The 24564-nt window shown below is 30.9% G+C and overlaps 4 protein-coding genes across 5 annotated transcripts; 1 reads left to right on the forward strand and 3 right to left on the reverse strand.

The window, feature by feature from the left end:
- Positions 1-819: 819 nt before the first annotated feature.
- LOC137811174 (protein PAM68, chloroplastic) lies at positions 820-2173 on the reverse strand. The gene is made up of 2 exons (XM_068612801.1): positions 1892-2173; positions 820-1498 (listed from the first exon to the last, which is right to left on the reverse strand). Exons 1-2 carry the CDS (start codon positions 1937-1939, stop codon positions 914-916), a joined length of 633 nt encoding a protein of 210 aa, XP_068468902.1. The 5' UTR covers positions 1940-2173; the 3' UTR covers positions 820-913.
- Positions 2174-6944: 4771 nt separating this feature from the next.
- Positions 6945-10441, reverse strand: LOC137811178 (growth-regulating factor 4-like). Its single transcript, XM_068612811.1, has 3 exons — positions 10097-10441; positions 9593-10013; positions 6945-7728 (listed from the first exon to the last, which is right to left on the reverse strand). Exons 1-3 carry the CDS (start codon positions 10269-10271, stop codon positions 7329-7331), a joined length of 996 nt encoding a protein of 331 aa, XP_068468912.1. The 5' UTR covers positions 10272-10441; the 3' UTR covers positions 6945-7328.
- A 3580-nt stretch (positions 10442-14021) lies between these two features.
- LOC137811179 (MOB kinase activator-like 1A) lies at positions 14022-19465 on the forward strand. 2 transcript variants are annotated; one of them, XM_068612812.1, is made up of 7 exons: positions 14022-14157; positions 16188-16236; positions 17186-17294; positions 17448-17541; positions 18571-18704; positions 18794-18957; positions 19044-19465. In XM_068612812.1, exons 1-7 carry the CDS (start codon positions 14135-14137, stop codon positions 19116-19118), a joined length of 648 nt encoding a protein of 215 aa, XP_068468913.1. In that variant the 5' UTR covers positions 14022-14134; the 3' UTR covers positions 19119-19465. The 2 variants fall into 2 exon arrangements, with proteins under 2 accessions (XP_068468913.1, XP_068468915.1); XM_068612814.1 differs by lacking the exon at positions 16188-16236 and having other exon boundaries at positions 14084-14157.
- Positions 19466-20320: 855 nt separating this feature from the next.
- On the reverse strand, positions 20321-23825 carry LOC137811180 (uncharacterized). Its single transcript, XM_068612815.1, has 3 exons — positions 23464-23825; positions 22072-22561; positions 20321-21032 (listed from the first exon to the last, which is right to left on the reverse strand). The coding sequence occupies exons 2-3, from the start codon at positions 22416-22418 to the stop codon at positions 20552-20554; spliced, it is 828 nt and encodes a 275-aa protein (XP_068468916.1). The 5' UTR covers positions 22419-22561; positions 23464-23825; the 3' UTR covers positions 20321-20551.
- Positions 23826-24564: the final 739 nt, after the last annotated feature.

Genomic DNA, 24564 nt, shown 5'->3' on the forward strand with positions numbered 1-24564 from the left:
TATGATCACCCCTATCTGTTTAAACTGAGTAGAATTTCTTCAAATATTTAAAATAATTGTATATTCAAAATTCAAACTCTGTTAAACTGAAACAATTTCAAACCAACCAATTAGTGTATGTGCTTTCATTCTCTAATCTATACAAATCAGTGATAGATTACACATGCTACATTTCTGAGAAGTTTTATATAGAACTTAAAGTAATACTCACAATTTTAATCATGGAGAAACTATCAGTACTAAACATGAGAGCAATCACTTGGTAGGGAATCAAAATCACACATATACTCAAATTCAGAGATTAAAAATGCATTTAACTCAATATGGTAATACTTCAACTCTTACGCCAATACGAGGTGGAGACTTGCACGGTATGAAGGTCAATTAGCATTTTTCTCAAGAAATTACTATGAACAAAATTTATAAACTCAATTTAAGAGGAAAAAAATTACACTACATATCAAGCCAATGTAATGTCTAAAAAAATGAGAGGGAGTGAAAATAAGCTCATTCTTTTCCGCATATGGATGACATTGAGTTTGAATTGGTTGTGAAAAAAATCATTTTGAATAATTAATTTATATAAAATAAATTTTATGTTTAATTAGATGTTTTAAGTTAAAATTATTTTTTAAAGTAATTAATTTTGAATTGGGTTTTGATCTCCCAAAAGAAACAATTTTTCTTCAATAACTTACATATAAAGGGAGATTAACATTATTTATTGTATTTTAACATTATTTAATATAAAAACCTTTTTCTTTTATTATATAAATAACCTAAGATTATATTCTAATTTTCACTATTATCACCAAACAATAGAGAAGAGGATTATAGATATTTTTTATAATCCACATCAAACTACATTGAAGCACCAACAAAAATGAAAAACATTCAAGAGCAAAAGAATGGGCTAATTCTTCCTAGATCCACCTCTAAGGGACTGCCAAAAAACAGGCCAATTCTTTTGAGCCTCAGTCCAACCCCAAAAGGAACCATCCCTTAGTGGGTCCCAACTGGAGGACACAATCCCATAACTCACTCCCAACAATGCAGACCCAAAGAAAAAGAAGGACACAATGAAGGGCACCCAAGTGGGCACATCAATCTTCAACCCAACCTTAAGATAGTAGAAAAATGGGAAAAACAAAAGCCCAATACTTAGTGGAATCCCCACTGACACTGCCACCCTGTTCATCATCCTGTTGGTCACTACCTCAGGAATAACTCCCCTGTCTGGTTCTTCTTCTTCTTCTTCTTCTTCTTCTTCATCATCATCACCATCTTCTACATAGTCCCTTTTGATCTTCTTGCTCTTCTTCTTTTTCTTTTTTGAAGGTCCAAACCCCTTGGGCTCCTTAAAAGTTGCACATATAGGGGCAATGTGTGACAAATGAACCTGATGAGGAAATTCTGATCTGTGAATAGGGAACTCAAACTTCACATTTCCACTGAAATAGCTATTCCTGTTGAGTCTCCATGTATTAATCCTACCATGCTACATTACACAATTTAGCAATCAGAATCACAGACACAAGACTACACAACATTATAGTTAATTCTAATGTTACCAACAGAAAATTTGAACACTACACTAAGCTAATTAATTAATTCTCAAGCGACCAGAATCACATGAAGCAGAATTTCAATCCTAATGTCTTGTGCAGTAGTATTCTAAGTCAGGATTAATATTTTGTTACTCCTATATTGAAAGTTAAGCAGGAAGAAAACCCAATTGCAAAAAACTAGGTTAAATTGGCAAAAATAAAAACTGGAAGCAATTTTTTTTCAAATGGATGAATGTGAAGAGTGGATTGAATGTTTTGTAGAGTTCATCAGATCATAATTGTCTTATAGAATAAATAAATAAAAGTGGAGAAGAGTTTAGAACCGTGTGAAGAAATTGTGAATTGAAGAATGTTGCAGCAGTTGCAACCATTATGCTGTGTCTGAGGGGAAAATTGACTCCAGATTAGTAACTAGGGTGGGGTGTGAAACATGTTTTGAGTAGAAGATGGGAACACAGAAAAATGAGTGAATTAGGATTTTATTTGAAGGGTGAAGACATCATAGGAGTGATAATTGAGGAGAGTTTCTTAAGGATAAGGTTTTGTTGTGTAGGAAATCTCACACTTCCAACATTTGCTTCCTTTTGGTTTTGGATATGCAGCAATCTGCATCTTCTTGTCTTCAGCCGTGGAATTGGGCCTTACTCCATCTGGGACAGTCCAGGGCCAAGATAGTAGTTTGGGATTTTTTTCTCAACACATCAAATTTATACTTTTGTCTTTTAAATTCTTTTTTAAGATTTTGTAATTTTAGAGAGTTAGAGTATCTTTGAGATTGTATAATCTCAAAGACATTTTTATATAAAAAGAAGTTTTTATATGGTGTAATTTCACATGTACTTTTTATTTTTGAATTACACAATTTTTTGAAGTGATTTTTTTTTCATAATTTTTTTTAGATTGCTTAATCTAAAAGTATCTTTTTTTATGAAAATGTTTTTTTGGATTGCTCCATTCAAAAATCATTTTTTATATGAATTTTGCATATGAAAAAATTCATATTGTGTTATTTGAGAGTGTCTTCCAAATTAGACAATTCAAAAATCAATTTTTTTTGCATAATCATGAAAATTATTATTAAGAATAAAAAGAATTTTCATTACAATGTAATGTGATATGTTGACCTCCAGGAAACAAAGAAGAACTTTTACATATCTCATGGAGGCTAAGGAAATACTTCAGTAGTTTTCAAGTAGGTAGTTTATAAATGTTGGTCATATGAAAGAAAAAAAAAAGTCTTTTCCAATATGGGACTTCATTAAATCAACCGTTATTTCTTTTTGCACCCTATAGTCTCCATGTACAGCCCCAATAAGGTGATTAAAATATCAAACTGTCTCTTGACACCACCTCCCCCTCCCCTTGTCATCATTGTGTCATCCTTATTTATGCAATTATGAATTTACTTGTGTAATTCATAAAAAAAAAATTATAAAAAAAAATTTCAAATTGTGTATTTTTGGAAGATTCTAAATTTATAGAATATGAACGGTGAATTTTAAATTATACAATTTGAAATATATTTTGATGAAAAAATAAGTTTTATATTGTATAATTTAGAAATATTTTTTCATAAACCAAAGACAAAGTGAAAGTTTTCATATTTACAAAGTGTAGAAAGAAATTATAGGGGTGCAAAAATAAATTTCCCAGCAAAGGTAAACCGAGGAAACACATGGCTTTAACAAATGGAAGGAAGGATTGTATTATGCACCACCATAGTTTGAAGGTGCAACCCCATGTAGTAATGAAAAGACAAAAACTCTTTTAGATTTATAGAATATATTATGGATTCTACATTTTGTATTTATAAAATCTGAAATATTTTAAATATTTTAAATTCTACAATTCAAAATATATTAATATATTAATATATTCGATATTATATAATTAAAATATATTAATATATATTTTATTATACATTATGAAACACATTTAAAATTTAATAATACATGACCAATTATACAGTCTAGATTGTATATCTATTTTATATTTCATAATTTATAATTTAAAATACAGTATATTTAACAATACATAATCTAAAATATATTTTTTATTCAAAAATATACAACTGAAATATTTCATACTATATTTAAAATATAAAATTGTTTTCTAAATTATACATTTCATAATATTTTTTTTCAAATTACACGCAAATTTGTATTTGCTTTAGTACAATCTAAAATATAATTTATGTTTTTTTAATTATATATTTCAGAATAAAAAAATATGGATGTTTTTTGAGATTATATAATTAAAAACATATACGTATCACACAATTAAAATGAACCTCCGAACCAAAGAATAAATTTGGAAATTTAAAATTTACAGTACATGTTGAAATTATAAAAGTGGAGGATGAGTTGACCTAAATAGAACCATGTAATTGATTGCCGATTTGGTGAGAGAGAGAAATTCAATTTAAAGGCTTCCTAATAAACTTTATCATATGTTAATTAATAAGAATTTTGGAACATTAGTCAACATTTTTTTAATTTTTCCATAATTGGATTTTTCTTTTTCAGTGAGTAATGAATTAGATGTTTTTATCAATTCTTAATCTTAAGGATTAAACTATGATGGAAGTACCAAAATTAAAAAAAAAAAACTTGAACATAACCATATCTTACAAAGTCTCCTTATGATCATCTCGAAGTGTGTGATTCACCACGTGAACATATATCGTCTTGCATGTATGAGTGCAGAGCTTCACCAACATGCAATTATTGTACTTGGGGTTTTGTGCACGAGTGTTTAAAGAAAAATAACCAAAAAAAAGAAAAATAATAATATTTTTAATATGTGTGAATGAAAATAATTGTCAAAAATTAATATAGAAGTACATTTTATATAATTAATTAAATAGTTTTTAAGATAATTAATATTCATCCTTTTTTTAAAGTACCTCTTAAGAGTTTTCATGTTTTAGAAAATTAAATCCAAATCATCCCAAATTCATCCAACATGTATGAATATATTTTAATTTATATTTCAAATTTAATTGTTCTGTGAATGTATAATTATTCTTTCAGTTCAGGTTAAGTTTGCTGATAACTGCAACTTTATCATCATCATCATCAATGTAGGTTTCTGTGTTTTTTTCATTACTTTCTTTGAATCATTTTCATGGCTTCTTCAATTTCCCTCTTGAGGATGGAACAGATACTTGAAAAATAATGAGGTCTTCTTGCAGCACAGTCCTTGAAAGCATGTCTGTCTTCCCAAAGTCACGTTCTTCAACATGACTGTCTTTCCAACGTCTGCAGGTTTGATTATGTGGACACTGGTGATGATGAACACAGCACTGACATGGCTGTTAGGTTGATTGAGGATGTTTCTGATGGGAAAGAGATTTGCATCAGCTATTTCAGGATTGGAAGGAGGATTATGGTTTCACCTGTGGATGTGATAAGTGCATGATTGAAGAAAAATGGGGAAAAGAACAGTGACCTGGCGCACGTGCGTTTCTTGCGAACATGTTTGTGAGAGAATTGTGTTGGCACAATGGCTCCTCTGAAGAAAAATATGATTGTGATCTTAGTTTTGATGCCAATGAAACTATTATATCAGTTATAGGCACAGCTTACACTTTGTTAAACATATGCAATGTGGTTATTAATCTTGTCTTTTGGTTTTGCCTGGAGAAAGAGACTTTGCAATTCTGTATAGTTCTTTGATTCTCAGAATTTTGTTCTTTTATTCTGGTAGAAAAACTTTTTCTGAAAAGAAAAAAAACACTTCAAATGTGAAATTTTCATTTGTTGCAAACACACTTTGACAAAGACTGTAACACAGGATTTACATCAATTTTTAAAGACTAAAGAAACAGTAGTTAATTAAAAACTATAACAAAAAAATGTCAACCTTTTCAGAATTAAAAACACATCCAAGTCAATCAAGTTTTATGATATAAATTTAAATCTTCATTGCTTAATGAAATTTTTTTTAGAAATTATATTTATATCCTGCATTTCCAACCTATTTCTTTCAGTTATTTTTTTCCTAAACTACTCTAATTTTGAAATAAGTCACTTTTAAAAAAATACATTATTTTTATTTGAGATCGATTGTCATGGTTTGGGCTTCAGATCTTGTCAGAGTAGGTTAAAAAGAATTAGTTTATTATCAAGTTACAAAGGCTAACAAGATAAATTAGACCTTATTTGGAATAATTATCGGTTTAAAGTTGAGAAGTTTCAAAACAATAAAATCAATTTTTAGTTTCACAATTTTAATTTAAAATTTACTATTTTATTTTTTTTAAAAGTTAATTTTTAAATTCAAACCAATAAATCAAAAAATCATTTGGGAGTGAGACACACAATAGAGAGAAAAAACTTATAGAATGAGAAGAGATATGATGGTGTTTTATACTAAAAGGCTAATTTATCTTTGATTATTAGTGTGGATAATTGTTTTAAAAAGAGGTCTATTGTGTAAATAAAGTCTAAGAAGGTTTAGTTGTGTAATTCTTTTTAAAAAAAAATAGGTCTATTTTGAGGGGGGAAAAACAATTTATCATCCAAAATCTATTCAATTTTGAAAACTATTTCCAAAAGAGTATTTTAAAAACCATAAATCTAAATCAGATATGAATTGTGAGTCTCGTAAGTCTTACAAGTTGGATTGAGTACAAGATAAGCTCTAATGTCACTTAAATGTTATCCACTTGTATATTATTTCAAATTTAATCTCTGATTAAGGTGGAACCAAAATTTCTTACACTGATAAACTTGATTTGAAAACTTTATGTTGATAGAGGCTGTATCTTTTTCACTAATAAACTTAGTGTGGAAAACACCTGATCCAAAGGTGGATTAGCAAAATCTATTAATGCACATAGAAGTTCTTGAAATGAGGTTAATATATAGAAGAACACTGCACTTATGTGGATTTTGCTGTTGAACTAAAAAGGGATATTTTTTCTTATGGCTGACAATGAAATGGCAACCAAGGTGGTTTGGTTTGGCTTCCAGAGGAGAAACACAATTAAATGGAATTAAAAAAAAGTACAAAAAAATAATTTTGAGGAGAATGGGGTTAAAAGCCATTATGAAAGGCCAACTCTACCTCGATTTGCTACTCCAAAATGAAACATTAATATGCCAACAACCACTGCACATCTCATTTAAAACCCCTGTTGGCTTTAGCTATGAAAGCACCACTTCACTGCTATTTTAGCATCTAAATTCCGATGCAAAGCACTATTTGCCCCTCTCTTCTTCACTGTTGCTCATCACTTCCAAAGCTCTACACTCATTCCAATGTCCCCATTTATACCATACCACCTTGCTTTTAAACCATGTAAATGATTCATCACACCTCCCAAATCTCATGCTGAAGAATGTTGGTCATTAAAAATCATTCATACAATAATTAAACATCATTGGAAGCTTTCTTTTGCCTGAAAATAGCATAATCTGTCAATCGCTGGACTACAGTCATACATAGGGCTAGGAAACACGAGTCAATGAGAAACCAAAACACAAATATTACAAGTTTACATGTAAAGAACGCATAACTCCTTCAAGTATTAAGTATTTAAGATATATTAGAGAACAGCACAGAAATTAAAACATGATTCCTCGGGTGTCTGAATGCTATGAATGAAAATTTATCACTGCCTGAGGACTTGTATTTTTCATTGATTGAGGGAAAAACAAAGGGTGGGGACCAGTTCCTGATTCAAATGTTTCCTTCGGTGGATGCTGACACATCAAGACACAAAAACACTCCTTCCAAGCCTTGTAAAGAACCATTTTAATCAACATTGACATCTGGATTGCAGTTGAAATCCTTGTTGGGTCTATACTCAATCGCAGAGGAACTTAAATCCTTCTTCCAGTCCCAGTCACTGAAGAGAGACTGAGGAGACTGATATTCCTGTTTCAAACTCCCTGCTGAACTTAACTGGCTACTAAACATAAGGTCTTTGGTCCTTGCAGTTTCCAGGTTCAACAGATCGGCATCTCGCATTGTTTGCTGTTGGAAGCAGTTGCCCAGCATGGTAGAACCACTTCTTGATTCCGAAACAGTATTTGATGGAATTGGAGACATATGAGACCACATGCTGTCTGAGGTGAAGTCATAACCTTGATACCTCACACTTCCCAGATCTTTCTGTAAGACGTGCTCATCAGCTTCTGAGTTCAGTCCAAACCTGTGGAGTGTTTAGTAAACATCATGATGCTCCATTTATTTCAAGTTCGCATAACAGGAAATTACCAAAAGATTTAGAAATATTGAAGAAAAAATTATCAAAATCTATACAAATGGATCTGAAACTCAGGCAGGGGTCACTGAAGCCGTGAAATGCAAAAACAACCATCAGCACATGGAAGTATAGAGATGAATAATTTAGGTACTGTCCATAAGAAAACTGTTCTTACACACTCTTCATAATGCAATTTAGATGCTCCCTTATTCCATCGTCATAAAAATAAGTTAATATCCAAATGACCCCAAGTTACACCAGTTCCTTATGATTGACTAAAAGTACTTTGATGAGGTTGATGGTTATCTTCCCTCTAATTTTCATAACACTTTCTTCTTTTTTACTTTACAAATAAAAAAAGTCACCTTCAAAGCATGCACGACTTAGTCATTAACAGTATCAAATATCAGTATCAGTTTCTATTCACACACAAAATAGTAAATTATCACAAGGCTTTATTAGAAATGTATCTCAAAGTAGTAGGGAAGGAAAACAAGAATGCATGGAGCAGAAGAAGATGGAGAAGACATAGAAGGAAATGGAAGATTCGAGTAGCGCTCACCGATGTTGAAAAATCACATCACCAAACAATTAGAGAAAATAGCAATATTCAATATTCCCTTAAAAAATCCCTATCCCAAGTCACGGGACAACTATCCATCTCTGTTTGGATGCATGGTCCACCAAAACAAAGTTACCTTTTATTTATCGATAGCATTAACTGCTTCAAACATAAACATCAATGCACAGTTACAAATTCAGTTTGCTAACATGCAATCATTGGTAAATCCTTGATTTCCAATTTTATCAAATTACAACCTGATACTACTTCATTCATTCTGACAAGGCAAGATAAACAAACAATGGCCTACATTTCTTACAATATGTTTCAAGTATGAAAACATTTCAACAAAACACTTGAATGTCTAAACCTCGAACCCCATCTCAGCATCTAGACAAAACTAGAAAAAAGACAATCAAGGTCACATGAAAATCAAGAACTTCACAAATTTTAAAAAATAAACAGGAACACTTGATTAAATGCAAACCCAAAATTCACTGCAGACTTATATGCTGTTTCTGAGGGGTAAGGGGAAAATTACCCAAAACAACCAAATTTAGGAGAAAAAACGCAGTTGAATTAATGAAGATAGCTAATCAGAACTTGCATGCGGTTTCAAAGGATCAGTGTTGAAAATTCACTGATCACAGCCGGAAACTTTGGGGGGAAAAATCACAAAGTTGATAGCTTATCAGAACTAAGGGGCAAAGTTGAAATTTGCTTCAAAGTGTTCACTGAACATGCCAAAAAATTTGGGGAAAAATGCCAAAATGAATTTATGAAGATAGCTCATCGCTGTTCTTTTCAAAGTAGAGACAAATCAAGATCAATAGAATGCAAGTCTAACTAAAACTCTAGAAAGATAACTTACACCTCACTCTCAGAATCTCACCCCACAGATCATAATGGTCCACCACATTAACATCACCGCTACCATGTTTGCTGTATAAAACTAAAACATAATAATACACTGCTTGTTACCATGAAGTAAAACGCCAATCCCGAAAGTCAAACGCCCCTAAAGACAAATGTAGCAAGCATCGCACACACAATACCCTACCCTATTCACACTACAACATCAGCAACAGTCTTGTTTCTCCTGATGCGGTCGAGTACATGGATTACACGGCGCTCTCCTTTGGATGCCATTCACACACAATTAAATAAGGTAAAGGAAGAAAGAAAGGTAACCAATTCAAAAACTCGCACAAAGGGCTCAATCAGAGAGAGACGAATGGGCATACATACCTGTAAGTTTTCTTGGTATTGTCACCTGAAAGAGTGAGGGGGTCCATGTGAAGGTGCGGGAGGGTGGGGGTGGCAGAGGTGGCGCTGTTCCCAAGGGTGAATGTGAAACCCTCCCGAGCTCCATTGGTATGCAAGGGAAGGGTGTTGAGTGTTGTAGCAGATGCAGCAGCAGAAGCAGTTCCAGAGGAAGCAGCAGAACCAGTTGCAGATGAAGCAGAAGCAGCAACAGGGTTTGAAGAAGCAGAAGAAGAGTGAGGTTGAGATTCCACAGGCTTTCTTGAACGGTAACGACGTCGTATCATATGGCGGTCGCAGTACTTGGAGTCAGGGTGAGCATCCCTCGAACACCTCCACTTCTTCCCATCGGTTCTCCGGCACCGACCCGGTTCAGGGTCTATCTTCTTCCCGTAGTACCCCCCAACTGCAGAAAAAACATAAAAACTCAAACTTCACATAAAGAAGAGACACAAAACGCAAAATAGGTCACTGTCTGCGATTACTCACGAGATGGGTGTGCCATGAATTGGAGGCTCTTGCGAATGGGGAGAAGGAGGTCAGGGGGAACGGAGAGCCCCGCCTTGAGGTACTTGAAGATGAGGGCCTGGTGCTCCAGCTCGTGCCATTGGGCCGCCGTGAAGGGCGTCCACATCGCCGCCGTAGACGGCGGAGGAACACTCATGGTTGTGAAAAAAAGAGGGGAAAAGGGCGAATCTGGGTGGTGGGGAGAAGAGCATTAGAGAAGGGGAGGGGCGGTTACCTGTGAGAGTTGAGACATGATTTGGTTTGGATAGGTAAAAATGAAATGTAGGGATTGAAAATGCTATTGCTCCATATTAACTACTACTCAACAAGGAACCTTCCACCTTTATTTATTGTTTTTTTAATCTTAATTGCTTTTTTATTTTGTTCCTATCTCCTCCTCTTTTATTTTCTTTAAATATATTATTTCAAATCTTCCTACTATAACATATAAGAATTTATTTTAGTTCATGTAATTTCAACTTAGATATATAATTTCAATTATTATTTTAGTTAAATACAATTTAAATTTTTACCTATATTTTTTACATAACTTCAAACATCTTTATTATTCATACCTTGTAATTTGAATACATCTTGCCAAAGTCATTTAATGCTTGCACAAATCCACTTGTATTTAAACAGTGTATTATTAGCTGTAAGAGTTTGCTACTTGACAAAAATGTGCAGCTTATTATTTTACCTAAAAATTTCATTGTTCCTAAATTACCTCTCATGGTTCGAAGTGTCTTACAAAATAAGTGTTTTTCAATTCTTTGAAATATAATAACAATCATTTATCAAAGTATTTTTCTAATCATTCAGTCAACTATTATTCCTAACACAAGCCAGAATTAGTTTTTATCTATGTTTGTAACTATGTAGTGAAAAAACTACTTCTATTTTCTTTAACTATGAAGTCATACTATATTTAAGAAATTATGGAACAAAAGCCTAGATAAATTAGAGATTCTATTTTTATTTTAAACATGGGAAATATCAGTTTATTAATTGCTCTAATTAAATAACTGCAGCACAGGATTTTGCTGCATTTAAATCAGAATAATTTCATTTATTTACTGATTAATTGATAAAAATTTGACACCTAAATATATAAAGAAGACCACAGCATTTTTTTATTAGACTTGTTTAAATTTAATGTATAAAAAACTAGTTTAAACTTAGTATTTTACTCAAATACACTTAAATGGAACTTTTATTTTCTTTGAAATTAGAGTTGAGACAGCCCAACTATAAAACGTGTATAAAATTTGAGGTATCAAATATTGCTTAAAATTGAATAATGTTTTTTTTTTCAATTCCAATACCTATATTGAATCTTTATTTCTATCATCGTTGTAAATATTTATAATCTTTGTAATATTTTAAACTTTCATTTTTATCTTTATGGTACAAAAATATAGAAGTGAAAGTATAATGTTTTCTAAAAAAGCAGTTTCACACTACAAATAGTATTTACGCTACAATTCTAAGAAAAGTCACGTATTTTTTTTTATTAACAAAATTGTACAATAAAGATAAAAAAAATATTTAAATATTTAAGGGATCATGAAAAAAATTTGAAGATTAAAAATGAAAACTACTCTTTTTCGATTCTAATAAAATAATTTGAAATTCTTAGGTGTTGTTTTTTATTGTTCTAGAGTTATAGACGAAATTTAACAAGAAATTTAACATCAATAATCAACGTATTAGAGAAAAACATACACACAAACTAGAAATTTATTCATTATAAGTAAAATTTATTATTTATAAATAATAATAATTTTCTTAATTATTTATTTCCTACCTTCTTCTGGGTTAGTCTTTACATTATTTGTAAAGTTTATTTTATTATTTTAACATTAAATTTTAAGATATTGAGAACAATAAATGATAGTTTGTACACTACGCTTTAACTAATACATTAATTAAACATAACGAAAAAGTATAGTTTACATTAATTCAATCAATTATATTTTAATTTTCTTTACATATATTTAGGTATCCACCTTAGAGTTTAGTTTACCTTTTTTTAATATTTCCTCCTAAAATCAAACTAAATGGTTTGAAATAATTTTCCTTACTTTTAAAAACTTACTTTTAAAAAAGTGTGTTTCTTAATATAATTGTAAAAGAAAAAAAAAACAAAGAAGAGTTAAAGAAGTTCTAACTTATTCTTAAAAAAATTGATTATAAAGTAAAACATATTATTATAATTTTATATTAATAGAGATTTATCTTTTTCAGAAAAAACTGATAAAAAAATAAAACATACTTTGATGAAAGTTTGTATCATACATTTAATCTATTATTTGGTGTCTTCTAAGTAACTCTTTTCAATAGTAAAATAAGGATAAAACACTCTTAACACTTTTAAAAATGTTAGAGTTGGAAGTTTATAAGAGGTAAATTTTATGAATAAATAAGTAAAATTATTAAATAAAAATTAATTTTAGAAAAAAAAAATAATTAGTTGTTACTAAATTAGAGATTATTTTAGAAATTAGAAAATATTTTGCTTTATAAATTAGTTTATATTATTGTTAAATGATTTCTAATTTTGTATCCAATTAACTATCAATGTTTTAATTATTTTAAATTTGGTAAAAAAAAACTTGGTAGTTAATTAGATATTAATTTGGAAACCATTTAACAATAATATAAAAAATTTAAAGTTTTTTTAATTTACAAAATAGTCTCTATTTTTGTCACTATAACAACTAATTATTTTTAGTTTCTGAAATTGATTTTTAATCAATAATTTTCTTACAGTGTAAATAATAAATTAATTTTTATAATATATATATAACTTATTATTTTTAAAATAATTTTGTTATTCTTTATATGGTTTAAACCCTCTCATTTATAGATACTGAAAATAAATCTTTCTAATAATTGGTCAATTAACCTAAGAAAAACAATTATTATAGGACTAGTGGAATTATGAACTAAAGAAATTAAGGAAATAATTGTAAAATTTAGTGAAAGAAAAGTAACTTAATCTGCCAAAGACTCTAATCATCGTATTTAAACCTGATTAGTTAATAATATTATAATTATATAAATATTTATTAATGATCTTCGTGATAATATCATCTAATAATTTATAGGTTCAATACATTTTTATAAATAAATTGATTTTATTTAAATTAAAATGTACATTTAATACATAATTTTCATTTTCAATGAAATAAAGTACCGTTAATTACAAGGTGGACCAAAATAGTAATTCAACTATATATTTTTTTAAAACTTAAAGTATTTTAAAAATAACTAAAACAATGTATTAAATAAATATCACAAATATGTATAAATTATTGTATCAAATATTATAATTTGATAAAAAATATCAATTAATCATTTATATTAGTTTTTCAATTTTTTTATACTTTTTTTATAATTTCCCGTATATTTATTTTTTATTTTTCATTTTAGTAAATTCATTGTTATTATCTAAGATGACTATATTTTATTAAAATTTAAATTTAAATACCATGATATGTTTAACTTTAACTTCCACTTATATTAAATTGTTTATCAATATTTTATTATATAACTTTTATAAATTAAAATATTAATTTTTAATTATTTATTTAGTTTAGTAATATAAGTAGTTCGATTGTGATTTAAATATGATTCAATTATTAAACTATAAATCATCCTTAATTTGCTTAATCATCAATCCAATTTTTAAGCTATTAAGTATTCATTAATTTCAATTTTTTATAAAAATATATTTACATTAAATAGATTTACATCAGAAACATTTAAATCATAAATAAATGGTAATCTTATTTTAATTATGGAAATATATAATTACTAAATTATTACACCGGGCACACGTCAAGCAGAAGGAACTGAGGAGTGATTAAAAGTAGAAAGAAGGGTGATTCTGTAATTAACATAAAAATAAGAATTGAAAAATAAAATATTCGAATTCTAAAGTTGGAACCTTGTGAGTGGAAAAGACGCCATAGACAGACGAAAAGTTTTCCTCTCTGTCTCTCTCTCAACCCAGCCATGAGCCTCTTCGGTATAGGGAGGTAAGTGCGAAAGTTTCAATTTTTACTACGATTCATACTTCTCAACTTTCAATTTCTGAGTTTAACTTTGATTTTGTTTTTTGCATTTAATGGATTCTTCTTTCACAGTTTGTTATGTTCTGTGATCCCATCACTGATCTTTGTTCAATATTTAAATGGGTAGTTTATTTTTCAATTGAACAACTTTTAATCTGGATCATGTTTTTTAAATTCAAGTATGTGTATTTGGGAAAATTTAGTGGGGACTACTACTATGTTTATCAGTGATCTATTGTTAATCATCATACTCTTTAAACACCCTCAGTAATTTTGTTGACGTAGAATTAGAGTGGATTTTGTGTCTTCCATGTTTGGGAATAGGTTATTTGGGGATTTTCTTGTTCTTTGAAGAGAATAGGTTATTAAGCTGGTTTTACATGCTCATGGTAAACTTAATAGAGTTTAGATGAAAGATTGATTGATAGGTAGAGCAAATTTGTTTTAGAAAACAGTTACTAAACAAACAAATAATGAAAAGGAAATCAAACAAGTCCTTCTTTTAAATTTCAATAATTATTAGAGAGAAAGTTCACCATTCACCATTCACCATCCAAGCATATTCAAAATTATTTCAGTGGATGAACAAAGTAATGCAAATCCCCCTCTTTATTCCATAGGATTTTTCTCATAGTTTATTAAGATTGATATTTCTTAACGTATCTCACTACACTTCTCTTAATTTCACATTTGAGCAAGTGTATGAGATTTGGTGAAAGAACCTTGTTTGTCTGGTTTAATTTTTTTTCATTGGCCTCTCTGCTAAGCATGATTTCTAATTAATCTATCTGAGATTCTGAGTCTAAGGAGCTTACATGCCACCAATGTTGTCAATGGAAAATGGTAGAAGGAAAAAAACGCACCATTGTGGCTCCACCATAACGGACCTCCCTTCAAAAGTTGTCTGTGGCAGTTGGCAAAAAATTGGCAGTGCCATTTCACAACTATGGCACAGTCATTTTACAGAACTGTTCTTCCCTCCCTATTCATTTGCTTCTGGCTACCAATAAGCTTTTTAGACAAATTCGTACTATACTGATCCTTTTTATCTACTTCCATTTTTGTTTGGAACAACATTTCTATGCACTAATTGCAGCTCTTTAACTCTGGAGATTTTCAACATATCGTAATTATTAATGAGCAAACTTGTCGATGTCTGAGATCATGTGACACTTTCAAAATTTGCTCATTAATCTGATATTGGATCAGATCCTTTTGACCAAGTGAAGAGCAGTTATTCCTCAGACAAACTACTCTATGATCTCTTCTGAAAATGTTATAGGGGATCTTTTTTTCTTTTGCATCAGTGATATGCCACTTTTTTCTGTTCTCCTAGTTAGTGTGAAACAAATTTAATTTCGGAAGTATTAAATATTAATAAATATTGTTGACTCTTTATCATTTAGTCACTGTCATAACTGTTGGTACTTCTATGAAAACAAATACTTGAATTTTTAAATTCATCCGTAGTTTAATATGAAGACGAAAATGTTTCAGTTGCCACTTCAATTTATTGTCTACAGAATTTCTTCATCACCTCTATGTCCCATTATGTGATCAGTAATCCATACTTCTTTAGCATTTCAAAACTATTTAGACCCTTTTATGTTGGTCTTACTTTTCCTTGTTTTCTTTCTCTATATCAAACTAAATTGGTTTATTCTGGTGACACAGATGATCACTACTCATATTTGGCCTGCACTTTTTAAATGTAAATATGTTCTGATTATTGGACAAATAGTTGACGCAGATGTTTTTATAATTTCCCCCCTCTCACTAAAGAGTTACAAATGTGTGAAATGCTCGTTCTTAAAATAATGACTGATCATCCTTAGAGGAATAAAATAATTATCATGCTAATAGTCAACTTCGGATGATACTATTATGCATGTCACAAATACAAAAAATGTTGATGAAATATTTGTAGTAATTCAGTTTGGTTTGATTCTCTTCCATCCTTCGTTAGTATCTTACCTGATATTGTTCTGCAACAGAAACCAGAGAACATTCCGCCCAAAAAAAAGTACTCCATCTGGAAGTAAGGTGGGTTCCTTTTATTTTTCTGGGATCCTTTTTTAGATATTATTTGTTCTTGATGATTTTAAGATTTTTTTCTTCATCCTAGAGTCTTGATGTTATGACCAATTCAGTTTTTATTTCATTCGTTATTTCACACGTGCATGGAATGGGAAGGAATTGATGGTGAATTGCTTTAACCTTACACACAACTCACGAAAGGCGACCTAATGATTAACCAAAAAATTAGATTGCTTGAAGCACTAAATGTCCTTTTGTTAAAGGACCCTGTTCAAAAACAACTGGGAAAATCCCTGCAATATAATTGTATTTTATTTATCTTAGAATTTAGAAATGTGATGTTAAAAGGATAAGAATTTGAGAAGAAGGAACACATTTCGAAGTAAAATAGTTTGATCCTCCCAAATGAGGCTATTTTTTGTCAGTGAAGAGAAGATGCGGGAAATGGATTTACATGGTACATTCGACAAATGTAATCTTTAATTATGTTATCTTAAAAGTAAAGTTACATTTAATGGAGTCATTTTGAAGCTATAAAATTATATTTTACAATATTACTTTGTGTATTGCACACACTCCAAAATTGATAATGAATATGTAACGGTCATGCGTGTGACAAAATTTACGCATTTTCGGCATGTTTGAGTTTTGTTTTTTGGCAGCTGCTCAAAAGTTGTCTTCTTTTGTTTCTGGTTTTGAGGAGAAGGGGAAGGAAGGATTAATGGCAAAATTTTGTTAATCTTGCATCGTGAATGGTTGAGTTTATACATTGTCCTTACATATATAAATATAATCTGGGTTCAGTTTTCAACTGGTATTTTGTGATAAACGTGAGGCAGTGAGGGAGAGAAGAGAGTAATCGGATGGTCTGTCTTGGTTTTTTCTAGATTTACCTAGATCTAGTGGAAGATGAATGGAATTCTTCTGCTAATTATTATTATTGTTATTATTGCAGGGAGCTCAGCTTAGAAAACATATTGATGCCACATTGGGTAGTGGAAATTTGAGGGAAGCAGTAAAGCTACCTCCTGGGGAGGATTTGAATGAGTGGCTAGCTGTCAACAGTAACTATTTTTCTCTCTCTAATGCCCTGTTAAGAGCAGTTTATATTCTACATGATGTTTTCTTTTGCCTTTTATTCTTGAGTTTCCTCCTCTATGTATTCGTAGAGTTCTGAAATGCAGTAATCTGACATTTTTTTTATGCCTACATTACAGCTGTTGATTTCTTCAACCAGGTGAATCTGCTTTATGGTACCCTTACAGAGTTCTGTACTCCTGAGAATTGTCGGACAATGTCTGCAGGACCCAAGTATGGCATATTTAACTGAATAATCTCTTTGTTTACCTTTCCTTTTGAGGGGGGAAGCATTTTTATTCTTTTAGCAATTCAGTCAGATGACTTTCTTTCAATTATCTTTGCTGTTGGACGAGAAAATCTCTCAGCTCCTTGAAACATGTGGGTTGTGTATCTAGAGTCTTGAGTTAACTGGTAACTAAATAGCTATGAAGCTTGAAACAATGGTTTGTGTTGTTAAAGCTTATTATTACACTTTGGCATAAATTGTTAACTCCTTGTGAGTATCCCCTTTTAAGAACTTGAATACAGCTTTTTTGCTGTTATGATGGTTGCTATTTATTCCTTGCCGCATGCTTTTGGTAACTGTTGATAAATGGGAACCTAGGTGCTTAAAACTTTGTAATAATTAATTATGTCTCTATTTCTTTCTATATATATTTTTTAAAATTTGTGGTTGTTTAAAATCTATCCACTATGTATTAACACACTGTGTTGGTAAAGAAAAATATTGTTTTTGCATAGTACTGTTAAAGTTGCCATTTCTTCGTTATTTATGTTAATTTATTCTAAGGTTCTCTGTTTCTGCAAAATGATTGGCTATTCTTGCCAATTGTTCATTTTCTAGAATCTAGCCTATATTTAGTTACTTAGCAGTGAGTAAGTTTTGCACTTCCTTTCTGAAAGTACCTAAAAAATACTCCAATTGCAGGTGTTATAAACCTTCCATTAATGTTTATGAAAATTCTAGATCCATCTGCGCTATATATTTATACATTTTTGGCTCTTTTGTTGTTTTGCCTTTCAGTTCTATGTTTTTGCAAAATCATTGTAATTTGGATGCACGAGTCAGTTCATTTTGTAGAATCTAGACAATATTTAGCAATGAGTGAGTTTTGTACTCTGCCCTTTTGGTGGGAACTCCACTTGCATGTGTGTTTTATGTACACATACCTATAATGATAATGAGAAGTCTAGATCCATCTGTACTAGATATTTATGCATTCATAGCTCTAATGTTGTGCTCTGTTTGGAATACTTTAGGTATGAATATAGATGGGCAGATGGTGTACAAATTAAGAAACCTATTGAGGTTTCTGCTCCAAAATATGTAGAATATCTGATGGACTGGATTGAGGCACAGCTTGACGATGAATCCATATTCCCTCAGAAGCTTGGTGAAGATTTTTAATATTTTTTCCGTAAATTTCTTAGATTCTATTATCATCCTTTTCATTTTGGTTTCTTAAACTATGAAATCTTTCAGGTTCACCATTTCCTGCCAACTTTAAAGAAGTTGTGAAGACAATATTCAAGCGTTTGTTCCGTGTATATGCTCACATATATCATTCTCACTTTCAGAAAATTGTGAGCCTCAAAGAAGAGGCCCACTTAAACACTTGCTTCAAGCATTTTATACTCTTCACTTGTGTAAGCCTCATATTTTCCTTTACTTGTTTATTTTGTTGAAAAACAATGTAGATTTTGTTTGAAGCTAACTAGTTTTTGTTATGCAGGAGTTTGGGCTGATTGACAAAAAGGAGCTGGCACCCCTTCAAGAGCTTATAGAGACCATTATCGTCCCATACTAGACAAGTGAATTGGGACCTACCTTCTGTGAAAAATCTTATCCTAGAAAGCATAACTAATGTATTACTCTAAATAGAAACTGCATTTTAGTATTTGACTTCACAGTGCCTCCTTAAATTTGTGTGTTATATGGGCTTGGGAACAGGATCTAAGTTATCCTTCTTCAAAGCTTACCAAAGCATCTTTTATATGCAGTGAGGCATCATAGATTTAAAAAAGAAGTTAATTGTAATGGTTCATATATGCCAAATGAAGACCGTATACTTAAACAGAAGTATGAAGTTGGAAGGTTGTTGCCAAAACAATGTTGATTAATAATTTAGTAACACATGAACTATGCATATTTCTATGGGATTCCTCCTTCATTTTTATTGGGTAAATTGCTCTCTGGTTTGAAGTTTCTTATGAGTATAAACATGTGGAAATTGAAAAGGGAGAGACTGCTGTAATTTTTAAACAAGATTAGATATGAATTGAATATAATTTGTTTAAATATTGAAGACGATATTATTAATTCAGTCTCTGAAATTGTATCTCATTGTATTAGTTTCTGAAACCAAGAAAAATTTAAATGAATCCTAAATTTTTTCTTGTTTTAAAAATCAATCTTTACTTTGTGGTCTCTTGGACGTAGATTTAACGGATAATATATGAATATATTTAGGGATTTTTTTTATATATTTCAGTTTTAAAGATTGATAGTGATGAGATATGCTTTTTTTAGATTAAGTTGATGAATTATTCTTCATAGAAAAAGCAAACTCTAAATTGCATATATAAAGTCGGCACAAGCGTCATAGGAGCTGGTTTTATAAGCTTTTCTGTTGTCTCATTCCCATGATATGTTAGTCAATATGAAATTATCTTTTCTCTTCATGACAAAAGTTAATAACAAAAAAACCAACCAGCCTTTGCTTCACAAACCCATAAAGTGAGACTATTGGAAAATCAACCATATTTAGAAGAAAAATGTTTACAGTATTCTTATTTTATACAATTATCTATCTATTGGTATTAAATCAGTTACATGTAAATTTATCAAAATAGATTATAATACATATAAGATAATCAAAGCATGATAAAAAGAAACCTAGCCACCAGCATCTCAAGTAGCTTTAGTTCATCATTTTGTCTGAAAAAAATGATCCTGTCAAGTCCAATGCATCATCATCATCATCATAAAGAAAGAGGACGAATGAAAATATGATCCAAGTAAGCCAAAATCATTTTGTAATCATATGTCTGAGAGCAAAAAATTACTTTGTCATCATATTCCTAGAAAAATCTATCATTTTTTTCTTTCTTGAGGGTACTTTTCAATTTTCTATAATCATACATTCATTCAGTTGAGTGTACAGCCGTGCTCTATTACAAACTACGCTCCAAATACATTTCCACTATCACTAGAAAAAGTAGCAACACTGCTCATTCCTCATCACATCTCAACCTGAATTGCATGCAAACTCTTAACTTCATAACTCCCGTATCTTGAAGCAGCAAAGCCATATGATACCACAGTTCCCACAAGGACCACAAGAACCGCGACAAAAAGCTGAAGATTAGCAAGCAATTCACCCCGAACCTCACTATCAGCGGAATGACATGTGACACTATTATCCCCAAGCTTACAACCACTTGGCATCATAGGACCATACAGAACAAATGCAGTCTGATAGAACCATAAACCTTGTAGTGCTATAGCAATGCCATTGCATAAATCCACTGGAAAGCTTGTTGGCAAAAAGGCTCCAGCAATTGAAGATAAAATGCAGAGTCCCACCAGGAAGACAAGGAGAGTGTGATAATAGCCCTCAAGGCCCTTGTGTGTTGTCGAGTGGAAGTAGAATAGAAGATACTCTGCAGAGAATGCAGAGGCAGCAATCAAACAAAGAGCACCTTCTGGCAAGGGAAGAAATCTGAAGAAAAAGTCACAAAGAAAGATGATTAAAAAGATATAAAATAAGATGCTTGAAAGGGGAATTGGTTAGCTGTTTCAATTTAGTAGTAAACTACAGATCATGACATAAAATTATAATCAATGACAGATTGAAGAGAAGGTAGGAAAATATGAATATGTAGTTAAAGATAGATGGCTACGATGAATCATTATGATTGGGAAAAGAAAATATCTATGGCAGTTGAAGTAATTGAAAACCAAATGGCGGAGTGTGTATGAAGATGTGTCACATCATTCACAACATGAGAAGAAGTTTGCCTTCTTGTTCATCAAATTCCTCATGGTAATTAAATTGGTTGTTAGCTTTTTTACATCTTATCTAAATGTTCCTTAGCCAAACTAATGATTCTGTTTATTTGATGATGGTGTAACATATAAGATTAGAATATGGACAAGTAGAAATTTGTTCAGTTAGGATTAAACTTAAATATTGTGAAATGTAGAAACCAAATATTTAATTTCACCTAAAATAAATTAAGGTAAACCCATAAATATTAGTTCCTTCGCAACAGAATTTCTTTGAATTTTCACACACCTTCCAACAGATTATGACTCACTAAACCAGTAACAAACTCAGATAAGATCGTCCTATACTGCTGTCTATAAAAAGTAGAAACGAAGAAAGGAGTAAATAATGTATTATGTACACAAAAGGAATGCATTACACAATTGTCTACACTCCTTAATGAGAAGAATAATTAAAGAAAAAGGCAAGTTAATTATGAGAAAGCACTAATGCACCATTTGTTGCTTCCCATTGCTGTGATTGACATCTATCTCACCAAGTTTGACTGTTTGAATAGCAAGTAAACTACTAAATCTTCATTTTGTACTACTCTACTTTTGTGTTGAAAAAAAACTCATAATCTTTATACTTTTTCTACACATTAGAAACGGCAGAAAAAAATGTTGCTTTGGATTGTCTACACTATTGATTAATTCTTCAATAAAAATAACATTCCAACAGGTATTGAAGAGAGAGCGATAGGGGAACTAACCTGGTGTTTTGAGAAAGTAAGGCAACGACACCAAAGATGAAAAACATGAGAAGCATCCCTGAGTGCTCAAAGTCATTCATATGAGAAGGATTAAGGACCCCATCAACAAAAAACTTGAGGTGGGTTGAATACAAGAGCTCGATGCACATGTCAATGAAAGCACCAATTGTAATAACATACAGCTCCAGGTGCTTGAGCCTCCCATCAAACCCTGGCACAGGATTCCAAACCCTGACTTGAAATGTCTTAGGATTACGAACATATCTCACCACAGAGGCCCATATGTGCCACAACCCAACTAGAAGAAACAGTGTCCCTGGCAAAGCATGACCCTTGAAAGATCCCATGCTGGTGATTAACTTTTACTTCTCCAAAATACAATCTCCCTAGTATTTAATCAGCTTGGCCTTGAATGATTCCTTAGCTGGAGCAAATAAATTAGGTAGATTATCACCCAAGAATTCCCTCTTTATGAGCTAACCAATCATTCCTGTTAACAATAATGCCACCATCAGTTTTCAAACATCGAATAGCAGCCTTTTTTAATAGTATTTTCTTAAATTTATATATATATATATATAATAAATGCTTTTCAGTTTCCTTCTCTCTTCTATATGATGTGCTTCAAAATTTAAATTGTTTATTATTTTTACTACAACTTTAATATTTTAAAAGCTTTTCTTTTACAACAGGATCCAGCAAGGCCACCTTCTACTCCATGACCTTGAATTTACCAGAAAAACTAGCAAATCCAAGAGTTGTGGACTAAGTGCAGTTCTCGTTCAGGGCTTTTTTTTTTTTGGATTAAAATAGAAGCAACTCCTGTTCAGTGCTTCTATTGATTCAGTCGAAAAGTCTGGTTTTCAGAGTCAATTTTAAGTTTACATTTACAAGGGATAAAAAAAATCACCTCTTCACACAAGTCCACATCTCAAAGGGTGAGGAATCTCATTCAGTCAACCCCGACAAAAGATCAAAATAAATCGAAAAAAAAAACCTCCAACCAAGTCAAAATCTAAACTCAGACTAAAAACAGAGAACCCAGCCAGGAGAAAGAGATTAGAGAAGGAAAGGAAAAAACAAAAAACAAGGAGATCAATCGATAACTGGGAAAATTTCCCCTCCCCAACATAGTTTAACCCATCTTATACTCATGATTAAATCAGAAAACATAATTTCATCTCCCCTCCTATATGCATATCTATCATAGTCAGATGTGGGCATGAAAGGTTGGATTTTTATAATCTACATCAGATGCATACTTGGGCACTTTACACTGTGGATAATGGGGTTCTTAAAAAAAACATATAATCTAAAGTAAGAAAATAACAATGATGAAAATTAAAAAAGAAAAAGGCAGAGAGAGATAAAGAGAGAGGATGTTTTAGTTACCGGAGGAGTGATTGGTTTAAATGCAGAAAGTACTGTCTCCAATATCTCTCTTTCTCTCCAATCTCTCTGATTCAAAAAGCTATGTTCTCCTTGATCACGACAACTTCGTTGAATTCATCAAGCAGAAACAGAAAAAAAAAAAAAAAAGCTTTGGTTGCACAAACTGCAAAGAGTGGTATGATGATGAGGTTCGTGGGATCTGAGACCGATGATGTTTAGGGCGAATCAAACAAACACGGTTTCGATTCACCAAAAAGAAAAACAACGTAGTTTATTTGGAAACCGCGCTCTCTTTCCGCATTTGTTTTCCATACGTAAGGGCACGTGATGTTTTACATCTTGATGAAACAATAATTTCTTTTGGTTTTTGACTTGGGTTAAATAAACTATATAATAATAATTTAAAACAAATATAATATATAGTTTAGATGGGCTCCAAAAGATAACAGTTTCTCAAAACATCATTATTATATGGTGTGTGGTATTTTTTTTTTTAATAAAATTATTAATTATGCCATTTCTTTATAGTGCCGGCTTATTTTGTTTGAACAAAAATGTTAAGTTGAGTTTATCTCGCATAAATAATATTATTTAATTTATTGTGTTATTGAATTTATAAGATATTATCTAATTTCTTATATATCTCTTTATTTTACATTAATATATTAAATTTATTTGGTCATCGGTCAATACTAATAATTCATTCAACTCCTACTCGTAAAATTGTATTTTTTAATATTGTTATTATTATTTAGAAATTTAGATGCATGTGGAAGGCATCAAATATTAGATTAGGGTTAAATGAAAATGAAAAAGTGGGTCCCTCTCTCCATAAACAAAGGTTGTCTCATGAGTTGAAGAATATGTCCAACTTTCAAATGTTCTGGAACTGTCAACCACTTCCAGCTAACTCCTATCATACTGAAATCAATTCAATATTTTATTATTTTAAAATAAATTTATTATTTAGTGTTTGAAGTAGTAAATTAAGAAATCAAAATAATTTGGTTATTAAGATATGCAAACCATGTTAATCCAGATTCTTTTAGATAAAAAGTCAATCAGAACTATATAAATATATTTAAATTTTATAAGTATAAT

This window comes from Phaseolus vulgaris, chromosome 2, assembly GCF_000499845.2.
Source record: "Phaseolus vulgaris cultivar G19833 chromosome 2, P. vulgaris v2.0, whole genome shotgun sequence".
Classification (NCBI taxonomy): Eukaryota; Viridiplantae; Streptophyta; class Magnoliopsida; order Fabales; family Fabaceae; genus Phaseolus; species Phaseolus vulgaris.

Excerpts from the sequence above, each read along its gene's own strand:
- LOC137811174 (XM_068612801.1), bottom strand. The coding sequence starts at position 1,939 with ATGGTTGCAACTGCTGCAACATTCTTCAATTCACAATTTCTTCACACG. Across the intron at positions 1,499-1,891 it reads ATTCACAATTTCTTCACACG|CATGGTAGGATTAATACATG; the intron begins GTTCTAAACTCT and ends TGTGTAATGTAG.
- LOC137811178 (XM_068612811.1), bottom strand. The coding sequence starts at position 10,271 with ATGAGTGTTCCTCCGCCGTCTACGGCGGCGATGTGGACGCCCTTCACG. Across the intron at positions 10,014-10,096 it reads ATTCATGGCACACCCATCTC|TTGGGGGGTACTACGGGAAG; the intron begins GTGAGTAATCGC and ends TTTTTTCTGCAG. Across the intron at positions 7,729-9,592 it reads AATACCAAGAAAACTTACAG|GTTTGGACTGAACTCAGAAG; the intron begins GTATGTATGCCC and ends AACACTCCACAG.
- LOC137811179 (XM_068612812.1), top strand. The coding sequence starts at position 14,135 with ATGAGCCTCTTCGGTATAGGGAG. Across the intron at positions 18,705-18,793 it reads CATATTCCCTCAGAAGCTTG|GTTCACCATTTCCTGCCAAC; the intron begins GTGAAGATTTTT and ends GAAATCTTTCAG. Across the intron at positions 18,958-19,043 it reads ATTTTATACTCTTCACTTGT|GAGTTTGGGCTGATTGACAA; the intron begins GTAAGCCTCATA and ends TTTGTTATGCAG.
- LOC137811180 (XM_068612815.1), bottom strand. The coding sequence starts at position 22,418 with ATGGGATCTTTCAAGGGTCATGCTTTGCCAGGGACACTGTTTCTTCTA. Across the intron at positions 21,033-22,071 it reads TTACTTTCTCAAAACACCAG|ATTTCTTCCCTTGCCAGAAG; the intron begins GTTAGTTCCCCT and ends CTTTTTCTTCAG.